This window comes from Melospiza georgiana, chromosome Z (genome assembly GCF_028018845.1).
Source record: "Melospiza georgiana isolate bMelGeo1 chromosome Z, bMelGeo1.pri, whole genome shotgun sequence".
Lineage (NCBI taxonomy): Eukaryota > Metazoa > Chordata > Aves > Passeriformes > Passerellidae > Melospiza > Melospiza georgiana.
The window spans coordinates 73,647,762-73,660,617 of NC_080465.1; the positions used below are offsets into that span (position 1 = coordinate 73,647,762).

A 12,856-nucleotide genomic window follows, 5' to 3' on the forward strand; every position below is an offset into this window, starting at 1 on the left:
TCTAATTCACCCATACATCTCAATACTTGGGAGATTCAATCAATCAGCCTCCCTCAAACAAAAGGAAAGCCCAGGGTACAGAGACAGGAAAATAATTTCAGCAAATAACACATTCATTTCTTGGACACTTCATACAGCAGACAGTTTTTCTCTGACTTTTTGACATTATGGGTTCTGCAAACTGTGTTGGTATGATTTAATTAAATATTAGTTTCTCTCGGTATGTTTCTTATTTACAGGCTTAGCAAATCAACTGTACCCTTATGACCATTTAAAAAACAAAACAAAACACACCAAAAAAATCCCAAAGCAGAACAAGAACAGCATAACAACAATAACAACAAAAACCCCAAAACCAAAAACAACAAAAAACAAACAAAACAAAAAACCTAAACAAACAAAAAGAAACACCCCACCAAACAAAAAACCTCTGCTTTATTCTTAACATACGATTTTTTTTCCAAAATGGGAGGACACAGAAAGTGTCACCTAGAATGAAAGTATTACTGATAGAGTTCTACATGTTCCAGCTACACAGCACAATCAGGTTTCCTAGGCAATTGGTTAATGTCTAGAGTTGTTGAAGATACTTTAAAGATAACACAACAATAGTATACAGAGAAATTAATTCTACTCAAAAAAGGTAAACAGTAATTAGCATTTCCTAATATTATCAGTTTTGAGGAGATCCTATAATCAGCCTAATGGATAAACAGCCTGCAATGTGTAATATGCACATCTTAAAGGATTTGAAGTAGAGGATAAAAGATTTGTTTAAATTATGAGGCTTGAATTTTATTAATGTTGCTGCCAAAAGTAGATAAGACATTCACAAGAGACATCACTGAGCTTTCATCTATTGTATGTTAAAAGCAGTGTTTCAGAAATCTAATTTTGCAGATCATCAGATACAGTAAGTGCTATATTATTTTTCCATCCATGTTTTCAGAAGCATAAAAAATGCAAGACAAGACAAGCAGAAATTAGTAAAAATATTTTTGCATCCATCAACGCAGCATTGAAAAGTAATAGTGAAGAAATTAGACATCAAGTACACAAATTGCTGGTGCATTTTAAAAGGCTACCAGTAGTACTTGCCTCCACCTATTTTCTGCCTCTTAGAATTTCATTAAACAGTAATAAAAATTATATTTATTGCAGTAAGTTTTAGCAGAACATAGCCTAATATAGTCACATGAAGAAACACAGCTTTCTTACTGGTATAAATATTACAAGGGTCTGACAATCTTAGTGACTTTGAACACATTTTCTGTGCCTATTGCACACAAGGACAAGAGCAAGACTCAGTGCCTGATTTCGCTTCCAGGCATCAGAAGCTGCAGAGCAATATTTTGAGGAGCACAGCTTTTCATAATTGCACAGAAATTTAAGTACTTCTAATAGGAAAATGTTGGTCAGATGTACCATCACTTGACATCTAACCACAAAAGGAAATCAAGTACATTGAAAGAGGAAAAAATATTGAGAAGAAATAAGTCTAACTTACAACACTGGGAGGCAGCACTGGGCAATGGTTTCTTCTGGACTTCCTCCTGAAAGGGATACTAAAGGAAGGAAAGAAAAAATAGGAAGGAATATAGAGAGATAAGAAAGCACGTGGTAACTTTAAGACAGCATGCCACACATAAGAGAAAATATCCCTGGTATTATCAAAGCACAATATCTATAAGCATAATATCTGTAATACAATCCCCATTATATCTGTATTTAAACACATTCCCAGAACTGTCCTCTTTTTTCATGCCAAAATCACATTACAAAGTGCACTTATGTTTAAGGTGAGGTCTGCTTTAGAACAAGCACAGGCCCTATTACCAATTCTGAGACCTTCAATTAGACATTGAAAAGACCTGACTTTCCACACCACAATGCCAGTGTGATGGGGAGCTCCAAACTGGGAATAAGCCTGTTTACATTTAGGCACTCCAGCACAGCCTCAGCAGTTCAAATCTCATGTGGGCTCACACCAAATCCAGAGTAGAAGATGGCAGCAGTGAGGTAATTAATGTTCCTGGCAAGGCAAGAACACAATGTTTGCCCAGCCAACACTTGCAAACTCTCCTGTGATCCACTTCACATCCAAAGTGAAGAATTTTTCATCTCATTTAATACTAAATTAGAGAACACAGGGATATTTCAATTAGCCAGCTTTGACTTTTTGCAAAGCTGTTTGTTACAGCATCAAAGCGTTCCCTAGGGGAATGCCAGTGGTTTTATTTTGTTATTCTCTTCTATCTTGTATTACATAAAGACATGAGAAAATTAGGACAATTGACCAAAATAATGAGGATGGTATTTGCTAGTAAAAAAAAGATCTGACAACAAAGGAAGTGGCAAACTTAGCAAGCTGGTGCTGCAGCCTGTGCAAAACACAGCCACCAGACAGTCTCTCCTTGGATTTGGTAGGGATAAATGACCAGTTCTGTGCATGGAAGGTGACAGCAGCAGACTTCCGCTGCAGTTATCTTTCAATCTGTGCTATTTAAAATGCACAAGGGATCCTGAAAGGTGGTCAAGTCTTATCAGCAGCAAACTGCCAACCCACTGAGTTAATCAGGACTGTGAAAACAAGAACTGCCGGATCTCACAGCACTGACTGGTTGACAGAGTGGTGAAAGGAAGTCTGCTGATGAGCAATTTCAGTAGCACAGGACAGCAGTGGGTTCTGAATTATTATCCTCAGAGATCCCAGAATGGCAGCAGTTTGCTCTTTTTAAGGCATCAACTCAATGGCTATCAAGACTCCCAAAATGAAAACGGAATATTAAGTGTTTGTAGGAAGGGAGGCTGGAAAGTTTCTGACACCATCTGAACTCCAAATGAACCTGCTCCTCTGCAGCTCTTGTCTTTTCATTTATTATCTCAAACAGAGATAGGTGCACTTAAAACAAAGAAGACAAAGGCACAAAGTTGTCTTGTGCTAAAAAACACTGGGCAGACCAGGATTCTGCAGCCCAAAAGGTGACGTCTGTAAAGCTGAGCGGCAGGGACTGAATGCAGGAGGATCAGTCATTAAATTTCTTCAAACAAACCTGCCTCCAGCTGGTTTCTCAAACACTGGGTTTGTTTGCTCAGAGCAATTAGGATATTTCTTCAGGCAATGCACAATTAAGATGGTGAATTCCTTTGCAAAAACATAACTGACCTGGGTGCATTTAAAGGGCAACTGGCATCCACAAAAGAGAAATCCATTGAGTGCTGTTCAACACAAGGATACTGCCTCTGGCTCTGGAAGTTCCTGAGCTACAAGTCACTGCCACTTAGGGGAATATGCAAGGAATCATCCCCATTCTGGTTGGCTGGCTAATGTGGAGAACTATAGAAGAACCACCTGAGGCCCTGGTCGGGGTTTTTTCACCCTGGTCGAAGGGAACATCCATAATAAATCTGAAATCACTAGGTCACAAATAAGGAGATATTACTTCATTACTGGTATTTGACAAGAGCTCGCAGTTAGCAAGCAGATGTGTGGCACTGCAGGGAAAGGGGAGACCCAGAAAGCTCAGGGTATCTTTCAGCACGTACCAGCTCAGTGAAGCACTAGAGGGCACCTGTGCCTCGCTGAAGCACCTGAACTGCTGCTCCAGCCCGCGGGAGCGGGGAGGCACCACAGCAGCATCGCTGACAGCACAACTGACAGACTGGGCTTTTCATCGATTCTTAGAGGCTTTCAAACTTCTAGGAAGGCAGGAGAGGCTGCCCTAAATTCTTTAATTTTTTTTTTCTACCCGAATATTGGTCTGTTCTCAAAAATAGAATCCACCTTATTTCCTTCATCTGCACAGTAAACCAAATCACTCACATGATGAACAGAAAAGAATAGATGAAGGATCCCAGAACAAAAATCTCCTGAAGTCATTGCATTGGCAAAGTATTTCGCAAGTTATCTTGTCATGGAAACACTCGCTATGGAAAGAGACCTGTCAAAAAGGCTTCACCAGCACCATACTCTTACTCAATGATGTTCACATCAACACATGAGTATTGGGGTTTTCTATATGCTTCATTTCTGGTACAGGCATTAACATGCTAAATCTTATTCTGCAAGCAGTAGGAACTGCAAACAAAATTTTAGTCATCCAACAGTCTCTCTTAAAAATAAAAAAAGTAACTTCTATTTTATAGCTGCTTAGCCAAGTACACACCACAGCTAGGGAACCAAAGCCATAGCTACAACTTATTCTAACATAAGATACATATAAACTGAGCCATTAACAACTGCATTAGGACAAAAGCCAACACATCCAACAGTCCTCAGTTCAAATAAAGAATCATTATCTTGCTCTGTCATCTTCAAAGAAATAGTGAACTGCAAAAAAAGTCCTTTTTGACTTGATTTCACAAAAAGAACCTACCACAGCCTGTCAAAAATGGTTTCACTGTCTGCTCAGGTAAAGCACGGTGTTGCCTTTTCTTTGAACATATCTGCATAAACAGAACATTATTCAAGCACTTCCAGCTTGCAGAAGAATATTCTCCTCCTTAACACTAAACAGCATGCTTGAGAAAAGAGTTCTATAAGCAGTATGGAAAACTTGTAAATTATCAACATTCAGTATTTACACTAATCACAGGGATCCAATACAAAGAATAACAGCTAGTTATAAGACATTCAGGGCTACAATATTCTTTCAATTTAGATATTTACCTCATCATCTCCCAGTGAATTTATTTGTTCTAATTTTCTGGTCCAGTATCTGGCCTCTTCTTCAGGGATATCTAAGTCAAAAGAGTAAGTCACACCACCTTATTAACCAGGTAACTTTGCATTCATCACCATTGTTATTAAAGATCACACACAAAAAGCCCACATGTGATTTTTAAGAAAAATTACTGTCTTATGTTACCACTCAGATGGAAAACAAACATTGTAAATAGGAGCACACTTCAAGGGCTTACCTGCTTTCTCGTTTAAAGCTGATTAACCAAATGCACACATACACAAAGGTAGGAAAGAAAAAGACAAACTAGTTCACATTCATTTCAAGTATTAGTTTGATGGAGAGCCATTTCACAACAGCAAGCGTATTTTAATACACTTGCATATGTTTGGTAACACATAACAAGAGCATCTTCTGGAGGCTTTTTGTAATTTTTATAAGGCAGAACAAGGGCTGCCTTTGAATAGCATACCTTATGCACACCAATAGCACACCTCCTAATGTAGCACAAATTAGTTACCAAAAAATAAACGATCTCTTATTTCTTTGCCAGCAATAAGTCAAATATTTTGAGGGTATAAACAGTGTTATAGGCAGTCATATTCACATGAAAGCACATTCTTACTTTTACGCCACACTGCAGCTTCACTGTGAAAGGAATCACAACATTTTCACCGTCGAGAAGAGTTACCAAGCTGACAGCAAGCAGCAAGCATTATCACTTTTATTGTGGTAACTATTTTCTATTTCACACCCTGAAGTAATATACTGTCCTAATGGAACACTGACTTCTGCCACTCAAAATTTCGCCTTTCAAAGCACATGCTCAGAGATGCAGATAACCTGCTGTGAAAAGCTTAACACAAAATTATTTCGGGATGGAGTGGTGTGAAAACATTGGAAAAGGAAAAAAAAACGATGTAGATTTGTTTTGTTTGCATTTTTTTTCTAGCCACTCAACATCCCAGAATGTAGCAACTTCTGAAATCTGCCTATTTATGGCCTGGAACTGCACCACTGCAGAAACGTCAAAGCTCACAGAGGAAGGAAATGGAGGGAGTGCTCCAGCTAAAAACACCACCAGCCCTGCAAGCTGACACAAAGATAGTCTATACCAGTTCAGCTGGTTTTCCCATCTCCTGTAACTCTTCACACTTTCAGGTGGCCTCAAAAAGTTTGCTTCCCTGCAATGAACTGTATACTCCGTGGACACCACCACAATGATATGCTAAGTTATGCACTGGCAAGAACGGGAGAAGCAGGACAGGGTGGCCTCCTGATGAAAAGGTCATTCTAAAAGTTACATCCACTTTCACTCCTCACAGAAAAAAAAACAAAAAACAAAACAAGTTTTATTGGCAGGTGAGCATTCCACTGGAAGCCAAAATGCTTTCAGAAAGGGCCAAGAATTGCTTTCTTCTTGTAACTGAGAGAATGTTTGTTCTACATGTGGCCTCTCTCAGCGACACAAACCATCATCCTAGGAAAGCAACAAGGCCAAAAACACTGTAGGTAACAGAACACAAACCACTGTTAACAGGTACATGCCAGATTTAGTGGAATTTCAAGTTTCAGCAGTAGATAATTCCTTGGACTATGAACTCAGGTCCACATCTTTGTAACAGAAACACCACTGAATTTTTATGGAACTAGCCTCACCCACACAAGGTGTTAAAATACTCTGCAGTTGAGAAAGTTTTATGGAAGCTTAGGATCCAACTCCAAAAAACCTGCAGTAAGTAGAAAAAAAGACAACCCATTTCTCCTTGCTTAGAGGGGGACCAAAGTAAGTTATTTTAACCAAAATACACAAAGCCAGCTGCTCTTTCTGATGTACACTACATTACTTTGTTGTTAAAACCCATCAGAAAACAAGGTAAGAGAAACATGAGAGACTCTTCCACAACTACAAGAGTCGTAGAAACACATACATGATTTTGATCTTCAGGGCCGTGGATCACAGCTTCACAGATTTATTAGATAGTCTGTGCAAATTAAGGCTGGCATTCAAAGCAAATCTGGACAGAACTGATCTAGAAAGAAGGCATCAGTAAAGTGAATGGCTATCAACATGCAACCTGATGAGATTTAGGAGAACAAACTCCAGCAATGAGATGAAGAAATCAAAAAATTACAGCAAAGCCCATGGAACTGTCTTGGAAAGACATCACTTCTCTAAGAGGTAAAGAAAAACTCATGAAATGAGGACTAAAAGTCAGAGCTCAAAAAATTCAAATCTGGAGCCTGAAATCAAGACTAAAGAGACTGAGGAAGGGTGAAGCAATGACTACCATCAACAGTGCAGCAATTGAGGATGTCTCAGGGTAGAGGCCTCAATGCCTTCCTAAAAACCATGATGTAGTGGCACACCCAGACATCAAGGAGCAACACTTGTCTCTTGGATTTACTGCTCTTATCTTCCAGCCCAGATGCCCATTTCATAAACAGGGCTGGCAGATTTTTACAGCTGGACTGCTGCTCCTATTGAAACACCTTCTTACGCAGGTCGGCAATAAAAATCAGCTACTGTCCAGATAACAGCTGCTGTAAGGACATCTTCCCTGATCTCAGAGAAACTCTTGTCATCAATACTAGTATCAGTAAAATTATTGTACAGCACATTTTAAACATGAAGCAACTGGCTTATGATCTTGAGTCATTACCTGCCCAAAAGAAATCCCAATGAGATTTTTTTTTTTTTTTGAGGAAGCTTCTGTTGTGTTTTGCCTCAATCAGCAGTTTTGTTGAAGCTGCTTCTCTGGAATGCACAGAGTGGAAATCCCTAGCACAGAGATCACAAACTGCTTGCAAGGTCCCATTCCCTGGCCAGCTCCTGCATCACTGCTCAGCTTTTGACTACAATGGAAATTACTGCACTGCCTTAACTTCTACATAAAAGATAAAAAGATGAACGAGCCCAGAGAGAGGGCACCTGAGGCCTCAGCCATCTCAGGATTCCACTGACATCATGCTTGGTGAACACAAGGAGTAGGGCTTTATGTCAGTGAAACAAGATTGCTGAAAAACAACCGAGAGGAGACAGACAGGTAGAGTCAGTATCTTTTGGTGCTTATTAATTTGAAACCCACACAGAAACACTGCAAGCTTTACTGTCCTTGCTCTCACTGCCATCCTCAGCTGGAAGCTGAACTCCATCTTCTCTGAGCTCCTGAATCTGCAGGGCCTGAATCTGCAGGGTCCATAAGCAGGCACAGACATGGCAATGGCTGGGGTGGGGGATGAGCAACTCCCACAGCATCTCTCAGGACTGAAGGCTCCAAGCTGAGCTGATGTGGGATTCCTGGGCACTGGAGCAAGGGTGTGGGTGGAGGTCTCAGGTGGGGCTGCTCAGGGCAAGTGCATGCCCTAACACCTGGAATGGGCACACAGCAGTACAGTGACTTGTCAGAGTAAGAAAGGAAAAAACAGGAGAATTTGGTGCATCCATACAGACCACTTCACTCAGTTAAACCCCTGAGGAAGCTAAATATGACAGCATTCCTGCTTAGAAATCTCTAGCTTGGCAACAACCAGGCACTTCAGTCCTAAAGCTTTTCTTCTCCTGAGATTTTCTGGTCCTTGCTCTGAACCTTGCACAGCACCTTGATCCTTCTGAGCTTTCCCAAGGTGGCTGGGGCAAAACCTAGCTTGGCAGGAGTGAGAAAAAGTGCTGAAAGCAGAAATTATATCCTCTCTCCCCCTATTTTCCTGCAAGTGTTCACCAGGCTTTCCCTCTTCCCAGCCCAAATTTCCTCCCTTTTCCAATGTATGGGAATCTTCCTAAGTTCTCATTGAAATTACTTGGCTGAGCTGAGTTTTTTTTTCCTGTTCAGTTCCCAAGACACTAAAATAACAAAGCACATTTACCCTACCTCATGGTTAGATGCAGATCAGCATGCTCCCACCCTGGGAGTGTTGAGAACACTAAAAGCATCTTCACTCCAATTATGAACTAGAAACTGCCTGGCACAGAACCAAACTGTTATAGTTTGGGAGCCAAAAGCATTTTTGAGTACTGCATCCTGTGAGGGATTTGCACAGTCACTGCACTTCTAAAAAGGGGGGACAAAGTAAATTGCTATCAAGCAGAACAATTTTACACTTGGAAAGCAGCATCCTGAAAAATCTGTGCCAATGCACACTCACCACATCAAAACAATAATAGCAAGATTATCTTCTGCCTACCAGAAAATTTTCTAAATCAACCAAGGATAGCAGTATTCCTCCACTGTCTCCCTTGTTCCAAAGAGGAAACAGATATTATCAGAGGAGAAAGTGGCTCCAGCCTGTCTCAGCTATCAACCACTTCTTTCCATGAGGAAGGCAGTTTATTGCCATTTTTAATAGACTACCAAGCACAAACCTTCTCACTCTACATGTTAACATAATGCTCACATTTCCCATCCTCACACTATTTGTTACACTTTTGGAGCAGAGGATTTGCAACCGTTCTGTTTCTGAGACTGCACATTCAAGAACATGGGGCTGGCAGAGAGAGCATCGCATGCCAGCCTGGTGCCCAGGACTGCAGTCCATCACACAGAGATGTGAAACACAGCAGGGCCCACAGAGCTGCCCTCCCTGCACAGCATGTGCTGGTGTCACACTAGCTGACCACAGGGCAACAGCTGCATCTGGAACATGCCATGGCGCACACACATCTGGAACATGCCATGGCGCACACAGGGGCACATGAGGGCCACCATCAGTGTTCTCTGTCCCATTACAAATCTGGCCATTGACAAAGTTAAACTCCTGCACGACCTCAAGCTCATTTTCTATCACCCAAAGCAGAGACTAAACTTCCACCAGCCTTTGCTAGGAGACAACTGCTTCCCAACTCCATGCCTGGTAAATACTTGAAAACAACATTATATGAAAGAAAAAAATTTAAAAACCTCTAAGCTGTCTCCATCATGTACTACCATTATCAGCATCAGCATGTTTTGCACTTATTTTAGCTTTAGCAGCTCCCATCTCCAGAGTACCAGCAGAAGAGATACCAGGAAGGAAGAATCTTGAATGTATCAAGATTCAAGGTGGAAGCAGAACCAGCAAACTAATCCGGGACAAATGCAAACAATATTTTGCTGCAAACAACAAACCAGTTTCTAAACCTCTTTGCATACACCATAATGTTTTACATCAAGGACTTCAGCTTTTCTGGTTTTCAAATTAATTTATTCTTTTTTACAAGCCCTTAAAAATCTCTCAAGCTCCACCTAAATACAATGAAATATTTTAAATACATTGAATAACCTGGGGTACTGCTTCTGTGTGCATCTAAATGAGAGAGCAGCCAGAAATTATAGAAAAAGCACAGCAGCACAGCCAAACAGGAGAACACACAGGTTTTTTAAAGCTGGTATCCCAGATAGCAATATTTTACCCAACTTGAAAAGCAGCACAAGCTGTACATGAGCTCACACATCACTCTGGTTCTCATGCATCTAGCTCAGAGATCTTCACCTGGGAAACAAAACACGACACACAATGTTCTTAAGTGTCACTCCAAACCTGCTGTTGGTAAAATCTTGCCTCTATGGCCCAGCTGCTGACTTAAGAACTTCCACAGCACATCAGTGATCCATTTACTTCCCTGTGTAGGGATAAAGCAGCAGCTCCCAACTCATATGATAAAGAATATCAACATGCAGGGCACTAAGAATCCATGTTGCTGCCATCCAGCTAAAGGGAAACTGACCTGCAAATCCATTAGGAGAGGTGCAGAGGCAGTGCTGTGAGCTCCATGCACCCCTCCAAGGGAAAGGAGACAGAGCCTAACCCATGGTGCAGAGCCCTCCTCTGTCCCAAAGGTGATGGCAGGAGACAGTCATGGTGTGAGGGGAAGCACCACTGGAGTAGGGTTGATGCCACTTTCTAGAGGAGTATGACACACCCTTAGTGCCTCCTGCTTTTCAACCTGCTTCTGACCTTGCCATGGCACATCAGACTGAAAACGGAGATCAAAGCAAAAACTGCAGCACTCTTCTAGGGAAGAGCAGCCTTTTAAGAGCTAACTCATGCATCCATTTCTTCCTGGACATTATGAAACTCTGGACAGGCAGATAACTTTTCACACTCTAGAACAAAAACCATTCAACACAACAGTGCAGAATCCCTGCTATTTCAGTATTTGGCATGGTAAGCAAAGACATAAGAATTGCGAAAGCACATTATTACCTGAAATACTTTGATTTTTAAAATTCATATGTTCTTACATATCTACATGGAGTCTGGTTTCTTATGCTTGAAAAAAATACTTCAAAACGCAATGCAGTCCATAATAAGAATGGCAAAAGAAAGTAAATTAATTCTCTTTTGGACACTCTCAATACAAAGGAAGACACCACAACTTCATTTCCTTTCAAAACAGTGACGGTTTACAAGCAAGTGTGGCAGAATTAATTCAGATGAGAAGGCAGTGGCTACAAGCCTTGCCTTCAGCTCTGTGTGCTTGTTCTGTCCCTCCCAGAAGCCTCAACACTTGTACCAAATAACCAAGATTTGTGGTGAGGTAAAACAGGTTTGTTCCTCCTCTTGCATAAAAAGTAATTTCAGCAATAAACCTCCCATGAACAGCAGCAGTGGAACCAGGATATTTCTCTGGGGAAGAGGGATGGCTGCTGACCAGCTGTCAGGACAGCTGAGGTGTCAGGTACCTCTTCCCCTTTGCACACTGGACTGTATTTAAAGAGCAGTGCCACTGCTCCTTCAGAACAGTGTGCTCTCCCAGAAGTGCAACCATCCAGGGCACTGTGCACACTCACAACAGCGCACTCACAATACAAAACTCCATTTGCATTGACTCCTCACCTGCAGGGCCCAGCCTGCACCGTCCCCTGGCACCAGGAAGCAAAGTATGAGACCCACAGGTGTCCTAAGCTCTTCCCACAACAGAGGGACAATCCTGACAGGTGCTGACCAAATGCCAGTGCCTGCACAAACGCTGTACCCCTGCTTAGAGCTGGATACAAATTGCTCACACTGACTAGGGCATTGCAGCAAAAAGGATGCAACAGACAGAGGGAGAGGGATGAGCCTTGCAAGGACAGAACACTTTGAAACACTTCAACGCTCAGTGCATGAAAAAAAAACAATAGCACAAATCCCAAAAACATCATCTCAAGCATCAGCCAAGAGCTGGAAAGAGAAGTTATGCAAGCCTAGGATGCATTCTAGCATGGTCTTACTTTTGGGGTTTATTTGGTTTGGGGGCTGTTTTTGTTTGCTTGTGTAAAATAAAATTTTAAAATTACACACATCTTTACTTGAGATCAGTTTGCTCCAATTAGCTGCTTTTCTGTATTTTGCATTTTTCAACCATAAATAATTGCCAGAAAGGCAGTTCTTACAACATTGTTATTTATATAGTCTGCTAATGATGATGTTCAGGAGCACTAAGCATTAATGTTTCACTAACTGAACTGCACATGTCTAAGAGGGCTACGTGCACTCACCACAGCACAGCTCTAACAACACACTTGACCTCCTCTAGAGCCAAATCTGTCTAGATTCAAAGAAGCAAATGATCTTGCTCAGGAAGAAAATGTGTGACTACACAATCCTGAAACACTATTAGAAGAAAAAACTGCTGCTAGTCCAAATATTCCAGCAACCAGGGACTTTCAAATATTTCATACTTATTCAGATCTTTTTAGAAAGAAGCAAAACAAAAAATTAATACTAGCCACATGACCTCTACTGAACTATTCTGACTGAACTGAGAATGAACACAAAACACAACTTAATAATAAAACTTCAGTTATTCTCACTTTCTCTCCACTGTCAGCACTTACCAAAAGGTAATTCAAATCTTGTGTCCAGCAAAATTTTATGAGGAGTTGGGTTTTTGGTTCCACAGATTTCATCATGTTTCATTACAACTTCTGCCTCCAGCGTAGACCATTCCCCAGGACCTTCCTGTGAATCAAAGGCCTTAAGTGAACAAACATTCAAGTCTGAAGAACTTTATGCACCAACTCTCACACATTTGCTAATACAGTCCAAAAAGAGCTTAACAGAATTATCAACCCTATTTTTACATCAACTTACAACCATTTAGCATGCACTGGCTTTTTCTTCCAAACTGGATTTCTTCCAAATCTCAGAGGCACCTACCAGAGCAAGCAGCAAAGAGAAGTGCTGCCTTCTCAGTGGAACTGCAAAGGCAG

The 12,856-nt window shown here is 41.1% G+C and overlaps 1 protein-coding gene across 1 annotated transcript in view; it reads right to left on the reverse strand.

Moving 5' to 3' along the window:
* UNC13B (unc-13 homolog B) overlaps positions 1-12,856 on the reverse strand; it is a 206,775-nt gene that overhangs the window by 159,575 nt on the left and 34,344 nt on the right. The window contains exons 5-7 of the mRNA XM_058044077.1: positions 12,482-12,605; positions 4,670-4,740; positions 1,508-1,565 (exon numbers count right to left, since the gene is read on the reverse strand). Coding sequence (XP_057900060.1) covers positions 1,508-1,565; positions 4,670-4,740; positions 12,482-12,605 — 253 coding nt within the window. The remainder of the gene's footprint in view (positions 1-1,507; positions 1,566-4,669; positions 4,741-12,481; positions 12,606-12,856) is intronic.